This window comes from Dasypus novemcinctus, chromosome 17, assembly GCF_030445035.2.
Source record: "Dasypus novemcinctus isolate mDasNov1 chromosome 17, mDasNov1.1.hap2, whole genome shotgun sequence".
Taxonomy (NCBI): Eukaryota; Metazoa; Chordata; class Mammalia; order Cingulata; family Dasypodidae; genus Dasypus; species Dasypus novemcinctus.
Window position 1 is genome coordinate 98,086,671 of NC_080689.1, and position 23,385 is coordinate 98,110,055.

The window sequence follows — 23,385 nt, forward strand, 5'->3', positions numbered from 1 at the left end:
TCTTGCTAAAGTTGCTCTGTCATTCAGTGTCTGGGGTCCATATTAACTATTTTATTGTTTCCCTCCAGCCTTTTGTTCTCAAAAACCTTTTAGGCAGCAATAAATAAAGAAAAATGAATGCTAAAAAGCAAAAATTAATGAATATTTTTCTTTTTTAAAATGGGTTCATTTCTTTTTTTGTACTTTAAAAAGTTTTAAAAATATTTGTATTGCATAAATGTTATGTAAAAATATTGCTCCTGATCCTTTCCACATTTTCACATATTAACAACATCCTTCATTTTCGTGGTACATTTTTTATCATTAATGAACACATTTGGGAACACTGCCACTTGGCATGGATTTTAGTTTACACTGTAGTTTATACTATCTCCTGCACAATTTTGTAGATTATGACAAGATATACAATGCCACGTATCTGTCTTTACAATGTCATTCAGAATGAGTCCCACATCCCAAAAATGCCCACATAGGACAGCTGTTTTTCCCCCTCCCTTCTTTCAGAAACTACTGTGTCCAGTGCCTTCATATCTATGAGAAAATTTCTTCAATCGCTAGAACTATGTCTATAGTGGCATACCAGTAAGTCTACTCTAGTCCATTATTCATTCTCCAATCCTGAGGATTCTTGGAAGGTTATGCCCATTCTCCCTCCAATTGTCAGTGGGATTACAGCCCATGGAGCAGATGGATGGGACTATCTTGCTTGCAGGTGCAGACTCTCTTTGTTCCTTGAAATGTTCATTGTCCTTCATCATCTCCTTGTCAGTTGTCCTGGATGAGTCCAATAACCTTGAAAGTAGGTGTTGGTAACTGTTGAGATAAACAGTTACAACTGGCACATGGACAGTCCAAAGATTTGTCTCTTGGGCTTACAGTTATTAGCACTATTACTAACTCTAGGTTCAAGTAGAAGAGCCATGTTTAGGGAAACTGAATCCATCTCTGTCACACCGGGGAGTATAAGTTCCAAAGTAGGGCTCAGTGGCAGGGCACAAAACTGCTGAGCTGCTTGCCCTGCTTCTAGTGTCTGGATGACTTCAGGGTCCTCAGGTGCCCTGCTATTTAAGGAATTATTTACTTGGACTGTCAATGAGATCTTGTGGCAATGTGCATAAGCATAACTTCTGGAATGACCTCCACCTCACTTTTAAGTCTCTTAACCACATAAATTCATTTTAGTCTTTCCCCCTTTTTGCTGAGGTCTTTCCAGCTTGTACTGTTTAACTAGATCCAATTAGTGAATGGAAAGTTTTCAAACAGGTTGTTATTAAAATACAGAAGAGACAAGAATAAACAAGGTGGACTCAAGCGATGAATTTTGAAATTTCCTGATTGCAAGTTGGAATATTTGGTGAAACAACTCAAGTAGATCTTCCTTCAGTTTTTTGGGAGTGAAATATTTGTCTCCACAGAAGATTTGCCAGTTTCTAGAGTCATTCACTTTCTGTATGTTGATGCACGTGGATCTCTGAAAAATCCCTGCATTTTTTGCTGTATATCTTTTTGGATCCTAAGGAAATGTTTATGGTAAGATGAGTGACTGTCCACTTCTCTTATTAAAGAAGTTCAGGGTGATTGTGCACCTGAGGTGGGAAAGGAGAATCAGCAGCACAACTTGACTGTTCTTGGAAAGATTCAATTTAAGAAAGAATCTGAGCAGAATACACAGATCTAGAAATGTATATCATTAAACTTATTCTTGGCCATGAACCCCTGTGAAAAACTTTTTGCTTACCCTTGGGACACATACCTTGGTTGAAGAGTATACCTAAAGTAGGTTTGGAACAAAGGATCCAATGAGGTGAGGAAAATCAGGAGTCAAAAAGTCACTATTTCAAGTTGTGCAGCTCTCACTTGTCATGGGAGATGCTGAATGTCTGGAGCAAGCATTTTAATGTCACTGCATATGGGGTCTGGCTTTAGAATAGGATTATCTTACATTACTTCATCATTTCAGACCTCACTTAGTTAATTACAATGTTCACTCAGCTATACTGAGATCTCTCTCCTCGTATTTTGTTGAATACTTTTTTATTTTTGAATAATTTTAGATTCATATATAAGTTGTAGAAGCTGTCCAGAGCTGTCCCACTTCTCCCTAATGTTAAATTCTTACATAATCAAGGTACATTAGTCAAACTAAAAGATTTACATTGGTACAAATTCAGTAACTATACTCCTGACTTTATTCAGATAAATCTAATTTTTTACTCTTATCCTGTGCCCCTTCCATGTTCCAATCCAGGTCACCACATGCATTTGGTTTCCACGAATCTGTTGCAGGAATATTGTGTGACCTTTACTGAAAAATGTCTTGGGCACTGTTAATGCATTGTTCCCATCTTAAGGGAACAGCATCATATTTTATTCTGTACATCAGTATTCTATGCATTTGGCAACAAGGCTCATCATTTCAAGTTTAAAGATTAATGTTGCCTTCATGTTATGAATTTGCTAACACATTCCTTTCATCCATTCATGCCCAAACTCATTGAGCACATTCACTGGGGCCCTGTATCTATATTGGAGAAAAAGAATTCCATAGATAATGTAGAATTGTTTGAGAACCCTGAAGCATGTTAGATCTGGCTGCATGAGAATTGTGCCTCATATATCAAATAGCCTGATTTCATGTCTGCAACAACAGCACTTGGCTTTATTGACCCCTGGTAAGTTCATGGGGAAGGTAGAGCTGAGCCCAGAAAATACACTTGCTAATTTGATTTTATCTATAATTAATTAAGTTTTTTTGGTCACTTGAACAACAGGAGTATACAAAATTAAATAAAACATGTAGAATTGTAAACTCTAAATAAATGGAAGCATAAGACAGTTTATCGCTTAGATCAAGACAAAATGCAACATTTCCATTTTGTCTCATGTAGAAGGAAGGAATCATTCACATTAGGAATCTGAAGCACTCCAGGATTTAAGCAAATGTGAAGACAGCAGCTTGGTTCAGGTCTACCTGGGATTCCCCAGTTCACTGCCCTCTTACCAACAGCCCTGTCTAGAATTTCTTCAGTTGTCAGAGAACATGGCCATGGAAACAGAGTGGAGAGATCCTGGCCACCTTCAAAGCTGGTTCTGCTCTTACCTGTATTTTCATAGCACAGTATTTAGTTCTGACGCTGTGGATGTGGTAACACATCAGGAAAACATCTGTGAGTAAAAGGGGCATAAAACACAGCACATTTCATGAGAAGAGACATGTGTCAGCATCATTCAACCATGAGCTAAATGGAATGATAACTCTTGTATCTGGATTTCTGACTTCCCTTTTATCATGTGGTTCATTTTAATACACACACACACATATTGCTTTTCTCTCATTTCATAACTATTAAGCAATTTATTAGGTCAGAGTTTTGTATATCAGGAGTCTGGGTCCAGTGTTGATGATTCTCTTCTCAGGTTCCTACATGGTTAAAGAGGGCTGCCTTCTGTCCAGAGCACAGAGTTCTCTTCCAAGCTCATGGGGTTTGGCAGATACAGTTCCTCAGGTGGAAGTGCTGAGATCCTATGCCCTTGCTGGCTGTCAGCTCTCTCCTCCTAGTGCCTGCCCACATTCCTTGCCACATGGTCCCTGGAACTCCACAATCAACTTCAGATGTATTCTTCCATTTCAAATACCAATTATTTATGAATTTCTCTGAGCTCTTTCTCTCTGACTAGTAGAGCAAGATTTAACGGACTCCCCTTCTTAAAGTCAACAGCTTTAAGGATATCTGCAAAATCACTTCACAGCAGCACCTGAATAATGTTTCAACAATTGAGAGAAGGTGTGTATATACTGGGGGCAGGAGTCCCCAGGCTTTTTTAGAATTCTACTTAATACAATGTGTTCTTTTTAAATCATTTACCAAAGATTGATTGGGCTTAAATTGGATCTTTGGCATTGGGAGAGCATTTGGAAATTTTCACTGTTTGAAATCATTATATGACTTCAGGGAACGATATGGTAGAAAAGCTAGTTTCCCAGTTGCACTGAAGCATTAGTGGCATCCACTGTATCTGCATCTTCGGAGTGTTATTGCTTGTAAAATGACCCAGAAGTACCTGCTAAAATGAAAAATTAATTCTAACTCTTTTTCCATGGATTCTCATAGTACATAACCTAAGCCTCAACCTTTCATCGAATTAATTTTCCTCTTGGATCATGCCTGTTCTGCTTTCATGCTCTGTTTCTTTAGTCTTTATTAAATACCCAGCCCATCTTTTCCCAATCCTGTTCATTTTCTGAAGTGCTCTTCCCTGGGCATTGAAGGACAGCCCCCTCCTCTAGTCACACATTAGGCCAACTGTCCCCTGCTTGAAGACTATATTTCCTTACTCCACATTTTAGGTGGATCCCTCTGGGCCAGTTACCCAGCATGACACATGCTGTTTTATCATCCTGTCATCCATGATGTCTTTAAATTTTTGAATGTGTATAAGAATGGGAAGGAAATTATATTGCACTGATGTAGGAAACCTATCAATTAAGGAGTAGAAATTCAAGCAAAATAAGTAAACTTAAGAATGTATATTAAATGCAACTTCATGGAAGAGGAGGAAAAAATACATGGGTTTAAAGAACAAACCTGAATTAATTATTAACATCTTCTTAACACAGATATTTGGTGGTCTAAGAACACGGTGGATTGTAGATGAGAAGGAATGCCCTCCCTGATGATGTGGGTACGTGCAGCACCATTCCTGAATGCTGGAGGGGACCCTCTCCTAAGGTAAAGTGCTCATAAGGAGACAAACTACAGAAAATGAACTTATTAATTAGAATTAGAACAATACATGCCTTAGGACATTCCACATCATGGAAAACCTCAGGAGCTTTGGAAAAAGTCTGCAGGAAAAGTTATACTCATGATAGTGGCAGAATTTTTTATCTACATAATTGTTAAAGTGTCCTAAATTTTCTCTTACCTCTGACTGTTCACGCAGAGGGTTGATCCTGAAATGGACCAGGTTCACACGGCCCTACCTTTCCTGAGTACCAGCTTAGCTCAGAGGAGGAAATCTCAAAGAAGCAGGTTAGTAAAGGCTGCAGAAATTTTACTTGTTTACTGTGTAACCTCCCAGTAAAACGAATCGTTTTACTTGTTCATAATTTAATATCCTATGCCTAGAAGTGTTAGTGACATTGTTATTTGCATAATTCAAAAAGTATCATTAGTTTTGTGTAGGAATAAATGAAGAAATGCGCTATCTGAACTTGGGAGCTGAAGTCATTTTACCTATGACCACTAGGTGGCGGTGTTACACTTCAGGTGTGCTAGTCTTTACATTAGTGATTTTAGAAAGTGGTCGACTTAAATGATAGTCCTAAGGGTGACTTGTAAATATTGGTAACTCCTTTCTGGGAGTAATATTGTGTAAGGGCAATACAGAGGACTTGTTTTGGACGTATTAAGTGAGGTTCTTTTGGGATGTTAAAATTTAGAATAGACTGAGATAGATACACAATATGTGCACTACATCTTAATCTATCCAATGATATGAGTATATTCTACCTAGGTTTTGCCACCATATTTATAACATTTAACTAAGTTCTGATATTACACTTACAGATGCATGTATTTTATTACAAATTCCTTTTGTTTCAAGATGGGTGCAGTTGATTTGAAAGAATACAATTGCGTATAAAATATTTCATTTTCTGAATTGTGCTGAATGGTGTTGAAAGTTGTGTTGTTAAGTTGATATCTTGCCTTTTGCTAGCGTGTAGTTACATTTCCTCTGGTCATGGTATTTTTATCTCCATCTCTTATTTATCTTTACAACTCACTGAACAGGTACATTTGCCTTTATACTCTCTATTGATTTGCATATGCTCCTCAGGGACTTGGTTGTCTGCTCAGAGCTCTATTAATGCAGTTTCCCTGGAAATGGGGCCTGAGTACATCAGACAGGTGAGCAAGATGATGTCACATTCCCAACTGCTCATCCTGCTGGTGTTCTGGGCCTCAGGTGAGAGGTTTAGAAGAGTATTATCTTTATAAAGCTGGAGAGATGTTTTAACATGCAGAGTGAGCAAACCATTTCCTCTAAAGCAGATGTGAATATATATGAAAAATAAGAAAACCTACATTTAGATACATATTTTATATATTAGTGATTGAATGTATGCTCTGTGTTCTTCTCTGGTTGCAGGTTCCAGTGGGGACATCGTGATGACCCAGTCTCCAGGCTCTGTGGCTGCATCTGCAGGAGAGACCGTCACCCTCAAGTGCAAGGCCAGTCAGAGTGTTAGCAACTACTTAAACTGGTACCAGCAGAAACCAGGACAGGCTCCTAAACTGCTCATCTATTATGCTTCTCGTCGGCCATCTGGGGCTCCTGATCGATTCAGTGGCAGTGGGTCTGGGACAGATTTCACTCTCACCATCAGTAGATTCCAGCCTGAAGATGTGGGAAATTATTACTGTCAGCAGTATGAAAGCTATACTCCCACAGTGCTTCGACCTCAAACACAAACCTCCTCCCCAGGGCTGTAGAGCAGTGAGTCTTGCAGCACCAGCTGCTTCCTCTTCATATAGACTTGAATATGTTTGCTTCCTCCATCAGTCTGAGAAACCACACTCTTTGGGGAACTGTACCATAGAAATCTTTTTTCCACTTGGCCAGATAACATGACCCTCTAGCCTAGGGTCTTTTAAACTTTACACCCAGATGAATTGATTCTCTATTCATTATTTCTCCTAAGTGTTTAAAAATTCACCATCTTGGGAAACGGACTTTGGCCCAGTGGTTAGGGCGTCCATCTACCACATGGGAGGTCCGCGGTTCAAGCCCCGGGCCTCCTTGACCCATGTGGAGCTGGCCCATGCGCAGTGCTGATGTGTGCAAGGAGTGCCGTGCCACGCAGGGGTGTCCCCCGCGTAGGGGAGCCCCACGCGCAAGGAGTGCACCCATAAGGAGAGCCGCCCAGCACAAAGGAGGGAGCAGCCTGCCCAGGAATGGCACCGCCCACACTTCCCGTGCCGCTAACGACAACAGAAGCGGACAAAGAAACAAGACGCAGCAAAAAGACACAGAAAACAGACAACCGGGGGAGGGGAATTAAATAAATAAAAAAATAAATCTTTAAAAAAAAAATTCACCATCTTCTTTCCTTATCCCTTCCATCTTCTTCCTTCTCCCGCATCATCCTCCAACTCTGCACCTTCCCAAGATAAAATCCTTGATCCTTCATATTCAAAACTTCCCCTATGGAAGGTCATTTTCCTCCCTTACTCTTTACTTCCCTGGACTCTTTGCCATCCAAGCCTTTCTCTTCAGTGTCACAAAAGATGATTTGATTTGCTACTCTACCTTGTTTTTTCATTTAGATAACTATTTTCATTTCTTATTGCCATCAGATAGTAACTGTAGGTGCCTTAATATACTATACTCATTGAAGAATGCTTAGGTTATAAGGGATGATGCTCAGCCAATGATGTATATTGATTTTAGCTTAGATAAAAAATTTTCCAGTGAGCTTTATATTCCTGGGATTGTCCCGCTATTTCTATAGTTCTCTTATAAAATCGTTGAGCCATAAAATGCCAAAAATTAAATGTTTTCTATATTGTTATAAGATCTGTGTTTACTTCATCTTATTCCCATAATTTGAAATGGCACATACATAATTTTATTCTTTACAATATTACTCAATGTTGTATGCTCCATCTGTTTAAAAAAGAAAAAAAATAATTCAAATAGAATATATGTATGTTTGATAGTGTGAAGCAGTGTGGACCTCAGTAAAGTAGGATCTTAAGGTGAATCTGTTCTGCAGGTGTATCCTATTGTAGGTTGAATCATTTGAGCAGGTTACTTCAGTTCATGCCTGGATCACTGTGGGTCTCAGTCCTATACTTGAGTCTTTTATAAGAGAATGAGATCCAGACAAAGAAGGAGAAATCCATGGCAGCAAGAATCTGAAGCAATGAAACCTGGAAGTTACAGAAGAAACAAGCAGATATCTCCATGTGTCTTGCCATTTGATAGAGGATTCTAGCATCACTGGCAGCTGATCTCTGGGAAGAAAGCATTGCCTGATGATGCCTTGATTTAGACAATTTCCTCAACCTCAAAATTGTAAGCTTATAAGTTAATAAATACCTCTTGTGGAAGCCAACCCATTTCAGCCTGGCTAACTAGAACAGTCTATATCCAAATATTTATAGAATAACTGAAAGTCTGCCTCCTTTTGTAAAGCCCTTTTTCTTTTCTCCATCTCTTTCAGCTATTCTCATTCTTTCATGGCAACTCTCTAATTCTTCAGCTTTAACCTTCTAGAAATGTGTGAGAACTTTCTTCGTGCACTCTTTCACCAATTGTCAACTTTCTCTCTTACCATCCTCTGGCACTGAAGGAATTCATGGTTCTTAAGTCTGCTGTAAACGGAATAATTTGAATTAAGTTTATTTATTATTCTTTTATTTATTTATTTATTTATTTATTTATTTCTCTCCTTTCACTCCCCCAGCCCTGTTGTTTGCTCTCTGCATCTATTCCCTGTGTATTCTTCTGTGTTCACTTGTATTCTCATGAGTGGCACCAGCAATCTGTCTCATTTTTTTAATCATCTTGCTGCATCAGCTCTCCAGGTTGTGATTTTTTTACATGGGGTGGCTATCTTTTTGCGGTGCACTCCTTGCGCATTGGGCTCCCCTACATGGTGGACACCCTGCGTGGCTTGACACTCCTTGTGCCCATCAGCACTGTGCATGGGCCAGCTCACCCCACGGGCCAGGAGGGCCTGGGTTTGAACCCTGCACCTCCTAAGTGGTAGGCGGATGCTCTATCAGTAGAGCCACATCAGGTTCCCTGGATAAACTTTAATTAACACATTATTCTCAGTGTGCTGGGGGAATACTCCAGATATTCTAGTATCATTTCTGAAGTTTCTTCATAAATATGTTGGTGGGTGAAATTTAGTTTCACCAAAATGTCTCATCAAACCAGAGGATAATACACCAAACTCTCTGACACACAACTGCTCTTACTCTTAGTAACGAGAGGCATTTTAATCATTAAATCCATGTCTTTCATTCACTCAAGAAACATTTATTGACTGGTTCCTGTGTCAGTTGCAAAAATCCCTCCTATCATTGTAGTTGATGAGAAAAAACCACATATGAAAAATATACACTATGCCATTTTTGGGTTTTAGGATAAAAAATAAATCAGGTGTGGAGAGGAGATTGTGGTTTAACAATGAATAGCAATTTAAAAGATGTTAATATATCAATTAGCTACTGTCATGTAAGATACCATGCCCAAAACCAGTGTCATAAAGAGTTAGCTGGTGAGTTTTTGGTGAGCTGTGCAGTCTGTTCCTATGGGGGCCTGGCTGACTCATCTGGGCCTACTCTTGGTGTGTAGTTATCTGGCAGGTCCCCTGAGGTCTGTGTGTTCTAGGCTCAATCATCTTTGATCTCCTTCACCTGCTCCTTAGCTGGCCATCAGCCTGACTTTGGGTTGACTGCACCACATGTCTTTTACCACCTGGTGGACTAATTCTAGATTCTTCTGATGGCTATTTTCATGCTCCAAAAGATGAAATTAAAGCCCATTTCAGAGTGTTTTATTTCCTGATGTATCAACTACCTCTGCCCTGTGCCTCCTTTATTTAAACTTTCCTATTTTCACTCTTTCTCATTCTCCTTCCCTTCCTCTGGGCCCTGCTATTTTCCTCCATGTATGAAATAAAGGTATGATCCTGGCCAGCACATGTTCAGACTCTCCTCTGAAGGTCTTGTCTGTCACTCTCCCTCCTTACCTACTGGACCCACTGTCGGGGCAGGTCCTTCTGCTCAGCATCTCCTGATTGTATTTTACAGGCCTAGCTTAATACCTCAGGAGGCATTGAGGCATTGGATCTCAGTACGATCAGATCTGGGGTAAATTCATTTCTCTCTATAGACCAGTAACAAGAAAAGAACCTTACTGATTCCAAAATACCCTGCTGGGGCAGGCATAGTATAAATGTTGCAGACATCCTGATTCCAAAATGGAGAGGATGAAAAGAAGAAGAGAAGCACTGTTCCCAAGCAATTTTGAAATCCTGAAGTTCTGTTAGGTTCATTGCCTGGGGTCATCTCTGTGGCCTATGGCTTGTCCTTGGTGACACATCTCTGCCCTCTGGACCTCTGGCTTTGGCTTCTGTACCCATGTGTCTGGCCTCTAAGCCCATGTTTGTTATAACTCTTCCTGCAGAACTGACCTCTGTCTTATCAGGTGTAGATTGAATTACATATGTATTCTTAGTCATTGTCAGTATTACTGTCTGTGTGGGCATATTGAAGGTAGGACATCGAATATGTTATTTGAGTTAAGGTGTAGCTGGCATGATTGGAAGGGGGCCTTAATCCAGACCATTGGATTCTGTTAAAAGCATGATAACTTCATTCAAAGATATAGAAGCTATAGGGAGGATCCATAAGGTGGAAGACAACAGAAACCAGAAGAGAAAGAAGAAGACATTGCTATGAAAGCAAGGCAGGGATAGTAGCCAAGAAACCTCAAGGATCTCTGGTATCCAGCATGGGAATGTTACCGAATTTGGGGAGAAAGCATTGCCTTGCTGCTGTCTCAGTAGTGGAGTTCTCCTAACCTGAAAACTGTCAGTCTAAAAATTCCCAGTGTTCAGCTAAGATGGAGTTGAAGAAGGACAACCACCACACCATGGAGCCTAGAGTGATTACAACTGAAAGTGGGAGGATTGCATCCAACATCCATGTGGAATCTGAGCCTCCTCTTGACATAGAGGTGCAATGGACACAACCAATCCAATGTCCACATAGAAGAGGTGGCATTGGATTGGGAAAAGTGGACATGGTGGCTGATGGGTATGGGGAAAGGCAGGAAGAGATGAGAGGTGGAGGCGTCTTTGGGACATGGAGCTGCCCTGGATGGTGCTTCAGAGGCAATCACCGGACATTGTAAATCCTCACAGGGCCCACTGGATGGAATGGAGGAGAGTATGGGCCATGATGTGGACCATTGACTATGAGGTGCAGAGGTGCCCAAAGATGTACTTCCAATGGATGTGTCATGATGATGGGAACGAGTGTTGCTGGGGGGGGGGGGGGGAGAGGTGGGGTGGGGGGGTGGGGTTGAATGGGACCTCACATATATATTTTTAATGTAATATTATTACAAAATCAATTAAAAAAAATTCCCAGTGTTTAAGCCATCCCATTCTGTAGTACCTATGATAGCAGCAAAGTAAGGTATCATACTTTGTTTTTCTTCAAAATTTTAAAGTTCATAGTTTTATCAGTATATAGAATTTTGTAATTCCACAGCTTTCTTTAATTTTGTCCTCTTTTTGCCCCTTTCAGCTCTGCTGACATTGTTTTTGATTATATAACATTCTCAAAAATCTTCTGATTTAGGAAATCACAAACCAATAATGTGGGAAAGGGGTCTGGATATGGAGTCTGAAATTTCATAAATCCTGAGGACCTCTAATAGACCTTTAGCTTAAATAGAAAAGTTTGTTTACAACTGGATTCTATTAGAGGGACATGGTGCTGTACAAGAAACAAGTGCATTAGGATCAAATAAATGGGAAATTTTGAATATTTCCAATTCCTCATAATATCCTCAACTATATTTCTACATATATTCTTTTAATGTGCATAACCTGATAGAACAGCCAGCAAGATGAGTCAGAGGAAGGAGCGCCTAGACTCAGGTCCTTCTAGAGGGCACAGTTAGTAAACATGCAGAGCTCTGGAGCTAGCTGATGCACCTGCTTGGGGGCTCCAGGAAACCAGAAGCGCATCCTGCAACATCCTTGAAGGAATAGAAGGATGAGACTGCCCATCTGCAGAGAAGACTCATAAGTAGAGCACTCCAAGCCACTGGGGCTGGTGCCCATCCTCCACAGTAGGCCCAAGCCACCTTAGGAGCTGTTTCAAGGCTGGAATTGAAAGCTCCAATTCCAAGAAACAGGGGAGGAAGAGACGCTTGGGCACCAACTTCAGCCACTGCTGAGTAAATTTGGCAGACAAAAATATAACCCTAAGAACAGCTAAAGTTTGAAATTGTTCAAATGAGAAAGAGGCTGGTAGCTGGAATCTTAACTCTGCACCTGGCATAAGGGGAAGCAGGGACGACTGAATATCACAGTGCTGGTGGGGACCAGCTTCCTTCCATCCAGGCCATATTGCAGGTCTAGCCTAGGCCCCAGCCCCACCTCTACAGGGAGGAATGTTGGCAATGCAAGCCACCCTGGAGGAATTCTGTGGCTGGAATTGGAAGCTCCATTCCCAAAAACAGGGGAGGAGGAGATGTTTGGCCACTGCTTACAGCTACTGATTAGAAAATTTGGCTGGCTAAAGTATAACACTAAGAACATCTAAAGTTTGAAACTGTTGAAGTCTGAAAGAGGTCTTTGTCCTCCATTTTGACCCTGCTCCCAATGTGAGGGGAAACTGGGCTGAACAAAAATCACAGTGACTGTAGGAAGCAGTTTATTTCACCTGGATCGCCCTGCAAACTCTCACAGGGGGGTGGCTGGTGGGCCCTGCACAAGCCTTCTCCAGGTAACCGCGGGTACATTTGGCTAGCAAAGACTGAATAATCTGAAGTCTATGGGGGCAACTGTGGTCATCTTTGGACCTGAACCACATAGATTGTTGCCCACACCTGCAGCTCCACCCCTACCCAAGGCAAAGAAGAAAGGGGTGTGAACCTTCATCAGTCACTCTGGGCAGCTACAGTCTAGGCCTGCACAACTTGTATTATTCCACAAAGCTGTCACTTTGTCCATACCCCTGGAAAAGGAGAAAGTTGGGAGAAGCTTCCTTGGTCCCTGGTGCAATGAGGGCAGCTTCAGCCTCCATATCTTGTAACACCAACTACATCCTTGGCTCCTACTGCACAACCAGCAAGGGAGAAAGGGCAGGAAGCCTGAAACTAATGAGAAAAACTGCACCCAGAATAAGTACTCTAGTAAGCCAGATGCCAAGACACAACAAAAATTATAAGCTACACCAAGAAACAGGTAGACATGGCCCAGTTAAAAGAACAAGATAAGCCTCCAGATGACATAAAGGAGTTGAGACAACTAATCATAGATATTCAAACAAATCTCCTTAATAAATTCAATGAAATGGCTAAAGAGATTAAAGATATTAAGAAGAGATTGGATGAGCACAAAGTAAAATTTGAAGGCATACATAGAAAAAAAGCAGATCTTATGGAAATTAATGGTGCAATAAGTAGAATTAAAAAATGTTGGAATCATAAATAGCAGTTGTAAGGAGGCAGAAGAAAGGATTGGTGAGCTTAAAAAATGGCCTCTGAAAGTGAACATACAAAAGAACAGATGAAGGAAAGAGTGGAAAACATCGAACAAGGTCTCAGGGAACTAATGCCATGAAAAATCATGCAAACATTCAGGTCATGGGTGTCCCAGAAGGAGAAGAGAAGAGATAAGGGGCAGAAGGAATATTTGAAGAAATAATGTTAGAAAATTTCCCAACCCTGTTGAAGGACATAGATATCTATGTCGAAGGAGCCCAATGTACTCCCTTTCAAAATACTCCAAATAGACCAACTTCAAGACACACACTGATCAAAATGTCAAATGCCAAAAACAAAGTGAGAATTCTGAGAACAAGATAAAAGCATGCAAAAAAAAAAAAAAAAAAAAAAAGAAAGAAAGAAGGATATTCAATAAGATAGAGTGCTGATTTCTCACAAGAAACCATGGAGACAAGAAGACAGTGGTATGATATATTTATGATACTACAAGAGAAAAACTTCCATTCAAGAATCTTATATTTGGCAAGATTATATTTCAAAAAATGAGGGTGAGTCTAGAATATCAGAAAAAACAGAAGTTGGGAGAATCTAAGGAAGAGACCAGATTTTCCAGAAACACTAAAGGGTGTGCTAGAACCTGAAAAGAAAAGACAGGAGAGAGAGGCCTGGAAGAGAGTCTAGAAAAGAAGATTATATCAATAAAAGTACCAAATGTTAAAAGAGTGGTGAAAACAAAATATGGCAGATAACACTCACATAGGCAGGAATAAATGTTACCAATGATGTAAAGCACTAGTATTCAGAAAACTTCAACTCAGTGTGAAAATAAATAAAAAAACAGCCTAATTACCTGGAAGAACACTCCATGCTCATGCATTGGAAAACTAAATATCTTTAAGATGTCAACTCTACTCTAATTTATGTGCAGCTTCAGTGCAATCCTGATAAAAAATACTACCAGCATTTTTTTCCATTGAAAACACGATTATCAAGTTTTTTTGGAAGGGTTAGGGGTCCTGAGCAGGGAGAACATTTAGAAAGGAAAAGCAAACTCTCATCTCCAGATTTTAAAGCATGTTATCTAGCTATAGTGGTAAAACAGCATGGAACTGGCATAAAGAGAGACACATAGACAAATGGAATCCAACTGATGCCTGAAAAACAGACCTTCACATGTCTGGTCAAGTGATTTTTGACTAGCTTATCAAACCTACACATCTTGTGCAGAACAGTCCATTCAACAAATGGTGCTGAAAGAACTGGATATCTATAGCCAAAAGAAGAAATAAGGACTCCTATCTCACACTTTATCTGAAAATTAATTCAAAATGAATCAAAAACCTAAAAATAAAAGAAGAACCATAAAACTTCTAGAAGAAAATGTAGGAAAATATCTTCAAGACTTGGTGGTAGGAGGTATATTCTCAAAGGTGATAAGAGGAGGGCAGGGACGGACTACTGATATTTAATATATGTAGAAGTTTTATTTAGGTTTACTGTATAAGTGTGGAAATGTATAGAGTGGATGATAATACATAGTGATTAACAGTTATTTTATAAATGGGGTTGTGGCTTAAAATGTTTGTCTAGGGATATGAAAGTCAATCGACAGAATGCTAGAGAATATTCTAGGAACGGAATAGCACGGTAAACCAAGAGGAGGATGGGAATTGTGTTTGATGGTACAAATGCAAGGGTGTTCTTTGTTAATTGGACAAATGTACATCATTATTGCAGGGTGGTGGGAATGTGGGGAAGCATGGGAAAAATAAAGCTGGAGGGAACTATGGATTGTGGTTAGCAGTAATAATATAACATAACATAACAACATAACATAACATAACAACATAACATAACATAACATAACATAACATAACATAACATAACATAACATAACATAACATAACATAACATAACAATATACTATAAAGATGTACTTTATTGATAATGGACCAGTATGCAAAATGTGTGCTAAATGTACACTATGGAGATGGTAGTAATCAGATGACATTATCTTACCTGTAACAAATACCCCACCACAGTGTGGTGTGTTGCTAGAGGAATGTTGTTTGGGAATTCTGCACATGTACATGATTGTTTCATAGGATTATGACTTCTATCATAAAAATATATTTAAAAATAATAACAGAGTGTTTTGAGGGATAATACACCAAATGTAAGATAATGACCAAAATTAGTAGTAAGATTTTGACAATATTCTTTCTTCACAAGTAACAAACATCTCACGATAATGCAAGGTGTTGGTGGAGGGTACATGTATGGGACTACTGTATGATGTTATGCATGTTTGCTTTGTAAGTTCACAACTTTTCTATACACTTCTTGTTTTTGTATCTTCATATATAAATGATACAAATATAATAATAGTAATAGGGTGGGTGGGGGAAAATAGTAGTAATACATTGACAATGATCTTTAATAACTAGTTAAAAGTGTCTAACAACAATGCAAGGTACTGGTGTTAGGGTGAGGTGTGAGAGTCCTGTATGATGATATATATGTTTGTTTTGTAAGTTCATAGTTATTACTATACACATATTGTTTATGTAAGTTTATGTATGAGTGATATACTTCAACAAATTAAAAAATGTGCATAACCTGTAAACAATTTCATAGGCTGAAATAACTGGTGACTTAATGTTGTCTGTTCATTCAACAGGAACTTTTAAGTAGCATCTCTTTGCTTGACTCAGATTTTTTATACTGCTACAAAGCAGTATAAAAATCCAAAATTTGGAATATGTGTGTTCCCAACATAGCAACATGGAAGGTTCCAGGAAGTTTATAAGATAAGACAAGCTAGGATCAATTCAATCTAAAATTTGATTTAAAAATGGGTTGAAATCTATTTGGGTAGCTATAGATATTCTTCTTAAGATCAGTAAAAAATGTCCATTAAGCAACTATTGCTTGTATGATGGATGATGTATGTATGTCCAGTTGAATAATGTAACTACAGTGAATTATACATCTTTTTATTTTATATTACAAAAAATAAGTGAAATGTTATTTAAAATTTAATATCTGATATAAAGGAGTATTAGGTATTAAATTTGCACATCTCTCCATTTCATATATCATTAGACAAGAGGTTCCTCCACAGATCTTTCCAGGATATTCCCATCTGTGTTCCTCATTTCTGCTCCTTGGCTGAAGTGATCTATATGTACATGCCTAATGTCTTTTCACTTGCAAAAGTTGTAATGTCTCCCTTGACCTTATCTCCAGTTCATTCTTTCTTTACAGTTGATATCTTTGTTTTAGCATCTTTTGCAATTTAGACAGATGGGGTATTATCCAAATCATAATTCATAGTTCCTTTTTACGTAACAATATTTTTTTTTCATTTTACAATTTTACCTTTCTTCCGGTAGCTTACATACGTAGCAAGATGAACCTGGGACATGGCATGGACTCTTCACTTGGAAATCTCCAAGGCTATGCATAGAAGTTTATTGATTTTGAGTTCTGCTTTTCACACAAAACACCCTCAGACAAAATTCAGCAATGTTCTGCTTCTATGTAAAAATATTGTCACCTTGCCTTTTAAGGGAATAGTTCGTTATTTTCTTTGAGCCCTCAACAGAAGCAAATGTCTATATTTCTAAGGTTCTGCTTGAGGAAATCTAGGCCTCAAATCAGAGGCCTCAAAATTCTTCCAGTCTTTACCTATCAACCATTTTCAATGTCACTTCCACATATTTTATATTTGTTAGAGCACTTCCCCATGCTTGGTACTAAAGTCCATCAGGATTCCACCAAGAAGACCTATATTAAGAGCCTTACTGAAATGAATAGTTTGATTGTTGTGGCTGACTTGCTTCAGTCCTCAAGGATTAATGTCTTTACTGTTTAAATACCACTTTATTTTCTATATGTGGTCAAATGTCCCTCCTGTGAGAATATATGTGATGGCATTGTGGGGCCAGTGTTTTGATCCAGGCAATTCTCCCTTTTGAAGTTTTAACTTAATCACATCTGCAGAAATTTTACATATGAGATAATTCATATAGATTTCCAGGATTAGGATTGTTTTCTAGGGTCTCCTTCAGATGACTACAAACACAAAAAAAATATATCTTTATTGGATGTGTTATGAAATATTTTCTCCAATTGAGTAGGCTGTCTTTTCCTTTCAAGATAATGTCCTTTGATGCACAATGAGTTAATTTTTAGAGGAACACATTTATCTATTTTTTCTTTTGTTGCTTGCACTTTGAGTGTAAAGTGTAGAAAATCAATGCCTAACACAAGATCCTGAAGACACTCATCTCTTTTTTCTTATAGGAGATTAAAAAATATATTGTTTATTTATTTATCTATCTATTTATTATTTATTTTTACCCCCCACTTGTGTTTGCACTTGCTTTTGGTACTCTATGTCTGTCATTGTGTGCTTTCTGTGTCTGCTCATCTTCTTTTCAGGAGGCACCGAGAACAAAATCTAGGACCTCCCATGTGGGAGGGAGGCACCCAATCCATTGAACCAGCTACACTGCCTTCTTATTGTGTCTCTCATTGTGTTTCCTCATTGTGTCTTTTTCTTTGCATAATGTTGTTGCATCATCTTATTGAATCAGCTCTCTGTGCCAGCCCATCCTGCCAACTCACTGTCTTGTTCATCTTCTTTAGCAGGCACCGGAACTGAACCTGGGACCTCCCATTTGGTAGATGGGTGCAAACTTCTAGGAGATTTAGAGTCCTATTTCTTATATTTAGGTCTTTTGTCCATTCTGAGTTAATTCTTGAAGATGGTGTGAGATGGGGATCCTTCTTCATTCTTTTGCATGTGACTATCTAGTTTTCCCAGCACATTTGTTGAAGCAATTTTTCTTTCCCAATTGAGTGGATTTGGATAACCATGTTAAAAATCAGTTGGCCATTTGCTTCCTCAGCAAGCTAAATATAGAACTGCCATATGATCTGGTAATTCCTCTACTAGGAATATGTCCAGAAGAACAGAAAACAGTGTTTGAACAGACACTGCACACCAGTGTTTCTAGCAGCACTATTCACAATTGCCACAAGATGAATACAACCCAAGTGTCCATCAACTGATGACTGGATAAACAAAATGTGGTATATACATATGATGGAATACTATGCTGCTATAAGAAGAAATGGAATTGGAACACATATGATAACATGGATAAACCTTGAGGACATTATGCTGAGTGAAATAAGCCAGATACAAAGGAACAAATATTGTATGGTCTCACTAATATGAACAAAATGCAAAGAATAAACACAGAGTTAAAACCTATTGTATAGGTTACTAGGAGATAGGATGGAGTCTGAGAAGGGATACTGTTCCTTAATTTTGTGGAAATGGATAAAGTTTATGGTAACATATAGTGTGTATAACTGAAATGGCTGGCTAATAAATGGGACTATGGCTGAAAGGGATGGTCTAGTGATGTAAATGTCAGTCAAAAGAAAGCTAGAGAATAATCTAAGGACTGAATAACATAGTAAAACCAGAGGTGCATGAGGATTGTATTTAATAACAGAAATACAAGAATATTGCTCAATGAACTATAAAAAATGTTTGCCATTCTTATATGGTGGTAGGAATATCATGATGCATGGGAAAATACAAATAATGTATCTTATGGATTATAGTTAATAGCAATATTGTAATATTCATTCAATAATGTCAAAGAAGGTATCAATGTTAAGGGCAATAAGAGGAAGATATGTAATTTTTTCTTTTGGACTAAGGAAAACTTTCAGAATTTACTGAGGCAATGACTGCATAACTCTCTGATGAAGGTGAGAGCCATGGGGTGTACACTTTGGAGAGACTGTACAAGGCATGAGATTGTATAACACAGTGAACCATGTGGTAGAAGATAGACTGTGGGTAAAAGTACAAACATGAGTGTTCTGTTATGAATTATAAAAAAATGTACAATACTAATACATGGTGTTAATAATAGGGGGTGTATGGAAAAATACAAATGTATGCCATGGACAGTAGTTACTAGTAATAGTCTGATGGTGTTCTTTCATAACCTGTAAAAAATGTGCCAGCTCTGCCCTGAGCCTCACCAGAGGGGCAACACCTACTCTCCAACTCATTGGAATTATCCAGTTCAGCTAACAGGGAGGTGAGGATGGTCAACCACCACACCAGGGAACCAAGATAGTCTACAATGGCAAGCAGGAGAATTCCATCCATTAGCCATGTGTTATCTAAACACCCTCTCAATTTAGAGGTGGAGTCGACATCCTCAGGATGGAAGAATAAAATGTGGATTAGAGTGGACTTACTGGTGGTTACAATAGAATTATTGTGACTCTAGCATTGGAAGAAATTTTACCATTGATGTGGAGACAGTGGCCATGAGAATTGCTGAAGGCAGGCAGAGGGAAAAAGAAATGTGATTTTGGGGCACTTTTGAGACTTGGAGTTGTCCTCAATGATATTGCATGGGCAGATGCAGGACATTATATATCCTGCCATAACCCACTGAATGGACAGGGAGAGAGTGTAAACTACAACATAAACTATAATCTGTGCTGTATAGCTATGCTCCAAAATATACTCATCAAATGCAATGAATGTTCCATACTAATGAGAGAAGATGTTGATGTGGGAGGAGTGAGTGGTGTGGGAAGTGGGGTATATGGGAACTTATTATATTTTTTTAATGTAACATTTTGTGTGATCTATGTATCTTTAAAAAAAAAGATAATAAAAAAAGAAAAAAGTTCCACAACAATATAAGGTGTTAGTGGAGGAGTGTTATATGGGTATTATGTACATTTTGCATAATTGTTTTGTTACCTCACAACTTCTCTAAAAAGATAGATATTTAAAAAATAAAAAAAATCCACTTTTCCATATTAAACAAAAACAAACCTAAACCCCAAAAGGACAATGGAGATGGTAAGGTCATGATGGTGATGGTGGAGGAGGGGAGACAGCATGGTTTCTCCCATTAAAGATGAACAATAGGCAAAATTAAAAAGCATTAAAATGTGACTGAAATCTTTCCCCCTAAAATCAGGAACAAGACAAGGATGTCCACTGTCATCACTGTTATTCAATATATTGGAGGTACTTGTCTGAAGAACTCAACAAGAAAAAGAAATAACAGGCATTCTAATTGGAAAGGAATATTTCCCTATTTGCAGATGACATGATATTATATACAGAAAATCCTGAAAAATACACAACAAAGACCATAGGGCTTATATGTGACCTTGGGAAAGTGGCTGGATACAAGATCAACAACCAATAATCAGTCATGTCTTTACACACAAGCAATGACTAATTGGAAGAAGAAATCAAGACCAAAATTCCATTTACAATAGCAACAAATGAATAAAATATATAAGAATAAATATGCCAAGGATTTAAAGGACTCTTACAGTAAAAACTATGAAACATTACTAAAAGAAATCAAAGAAGACCTAAATCAGTGAAAGGACATTCTGTGTTCTTGGAACTAAACATTGCCAAATTTAAATGCTATCCAAAGCAATTTGTAGATTCAGTGCAATCCCAGTCAAAATTCCAACAACCTTCTTTGCAGAAATGGAAAAGCCAATTATGAAATGCTGAAAGCACAACACCCACCCCAAGTAACAAACATCTTCTGCAACTGCAAGCAAAATAGTTCTATCCATCTGCCCCATGGGAACTAAGCTCTTCTCAGTTAGAAGCACTGGGCATCACCATCCTGGGGTCCTCAAGATTGGGGTATGGGGGGTGGGGCAAGATGGTGGTTGAAAGAGTGCACCTGATAATCTTTCCTGCAAAGAAGCAGCTGGGTAGCATTGAAAATTCTTCAGGACCAGGCTGTTTCAGGATTTTGCAGGGCAGGAGGTGTCTGGACATCGATTTGGTGGGAAGGTAACAGAGTAAATTCGTGTATAAGATAAAATTGAGACTCTTTTACATGGAGGTGGGGGCTGCGTGGGAAGCTCCCTCCTGGGGTGGACAGAGCCGCAGCACTGGCACCACAGTGGTGATTCCTGGAGGCTCTGCGGTACTGGGGAATTCATAAGCCCTGAGTGGGCTATTGGGCAGCCAATAGGGCAGGAGGCCTTCCCAGACTGATTTGGGGAGATAGATGGGAGTTTTATTGTGAGGCCAGGAATTTTTGATTGCAGACACAAATAATAGCGCTTCCGGCTAGAGCCCCGCCCCAAAAGGCCGGCTGCCGATCTGCAGTGGCCTTAAATCGCTTGCAATAGAGACATCACCAGGAGGTTGTTTCAGGGGCTGGCAGGGTGGGAGATGTCTGGAAGCCGATTAGGGGAATATTTTGCCAAGCGTGGGAATTTTGGTTTCGGACATGGATATAGGCACTTCCAGCTGGAGCCCCTCCCCCTGGGCCTGGCTACTGATCTGCAGCGTTATTAAATTGGTTGCAGTGTAGAGGCGCCCCGAGGTGGCTGTTTCGGGGGCTTGCAGGGTGGGATGTGTCCTGAAGTCGAATTGGTGATACAGCCACAGAAGAGACCTTAGTGAGACAGGGAATTGTGGGGTTCTGACACATAGGTCAGAGTTTGCGGATGTGACCTTCCCCATAGGGCTGGCAGCCAGCTGCGGGGATCCCTGAAGGCTGTGTTGCACTGCGGTGCTCCCAGGCTCCCTGTTAACCAGATTTGAGGTTGCCAGGTCTGTGTCCCCTAAACCCTGGTGGCCCACACCCCAGAGACTCACACCTCTTGAGTCTGCAATATCACAGACTTTCCATCCCTGAATCCACCACGCCCTGAGGTCCATCTGAGGTCCTTGAATGTCCTAGCCCTCAACATTTGTGTTTTTTCTTTTTTCTTTTTTGTTTTTGTTTTGTTTTATTTTTTTATTTTTTATTATTTTATTTTATTTTATTTATTTTATATTTTTTATTGTCCTGATTGCTAACATTGCATTATCTCCTAGTCTTTTATCCCACTGTATCACCCAAGGTCTTTTTTTTCATTTATTTAGGGTTTTTTTTTGTTGTTGCTGTTGTGGTTGTTCTACATCTTCTTTTCTTTTCCTTACTTGTTCCCCTTCCTTTACCCACCCCCCTTTTTCTTTCTTTCTTCTCTTTTTTTCTCTCTCTTGTCCCTCATTTTCTTCTTATTTTATTTTATCTTAATTATACAATAGGTGCTGCAGGGAACACCTCACATTTGCTGGATTTCCTCATCCTCCATAGCCTCATTTCTGTGTGAATTGATTTTGGCTACCTACACTATTCCTTTCCCCCCATATCTTGATACCCTCCATCATCTACTGTCTCTCCTATATTCCACCTCCCTTTCTTTGATCCCCAAATTGTCTAACTCGTAATTTCTAATACCTTTGTTTTGTTTTTTGTTTTTAACCCACTCTTGAAACTATTGCCTTTCTTTTCTCTTTCCCTCTCTCATGAAAACCCTAGCTCTTTAATTCATACCATATTCCTCCCATATTCAGTAGACTACCTCATTACAGGTACTCTACTTACTGCTATAACTCTACACAACTTACATGAATCTAATATCCATCCTCCCAGAACTCATATTGTTGCTCTGTTAGCATTTATTACCAATACTACTTGACACATTTTCCTTTCTTGTACAATCACCTTTCCCTGGCCCTAATAGTTTCCTTCAAAGTGAACTCAGCCAGCAATAAGAAATTAGAATAAGAAGAACAAAGTGACAAAGAGAAGATATAACACTTACACAAAAACAACAGCTAATTAATCCCCAAGACTAGACAAAGAAGCTAAGGAACTGAATAAACCCGTCAAGATAAAATGATGACCAGACAGCAACAAAATCTACAAACCAAACCAGCAATCAGGAAAACATGGCTGAATCCAATGAACAAACTAAAAACCAGGAAGGGGAGCAGAACTTCACACAAGTAATTAAGGATCTCAGAACATATATCACAGACAAATTTAATGAAGTAAAAGAAGAGGTTAACAATATGAAGAAAACACTTGGAGGGGAAATTGCAGACATATGCAAAAAGATAACAGATATGATGGGAATGAACACCACAGTTCAAGAAATCAAAAATACACTCGCAGCAAATAGCAGCAGATTAGAAGAGGCAGAGCAGAGAATTAGCACTGTGGAAGACAGTAGTACATCAGAAATCAA

The 23,385-nt window shown here is 39.1% G+C and overlaps 1 gene segment (V, D, J or C); it reads left to right on the forward strand.

The window, feature by feature from the left end:
* The first annotated feature begins 5,891 nt into the window (after positions 1 to 5,891).
* Positions 5,892 to 6,497, forward strand: LOC101444442 (immunoglobulin kappa variable 3-20-like). The segment is given in 2 exon segments: positions 5,892 to 5,970; positions 6,154 to 6,497. Coding segments are annotated over 2 exon segments (393 nt in total).
* Positions 6,498 to 23,385: the final 16,888 nt, after the last annotated feature.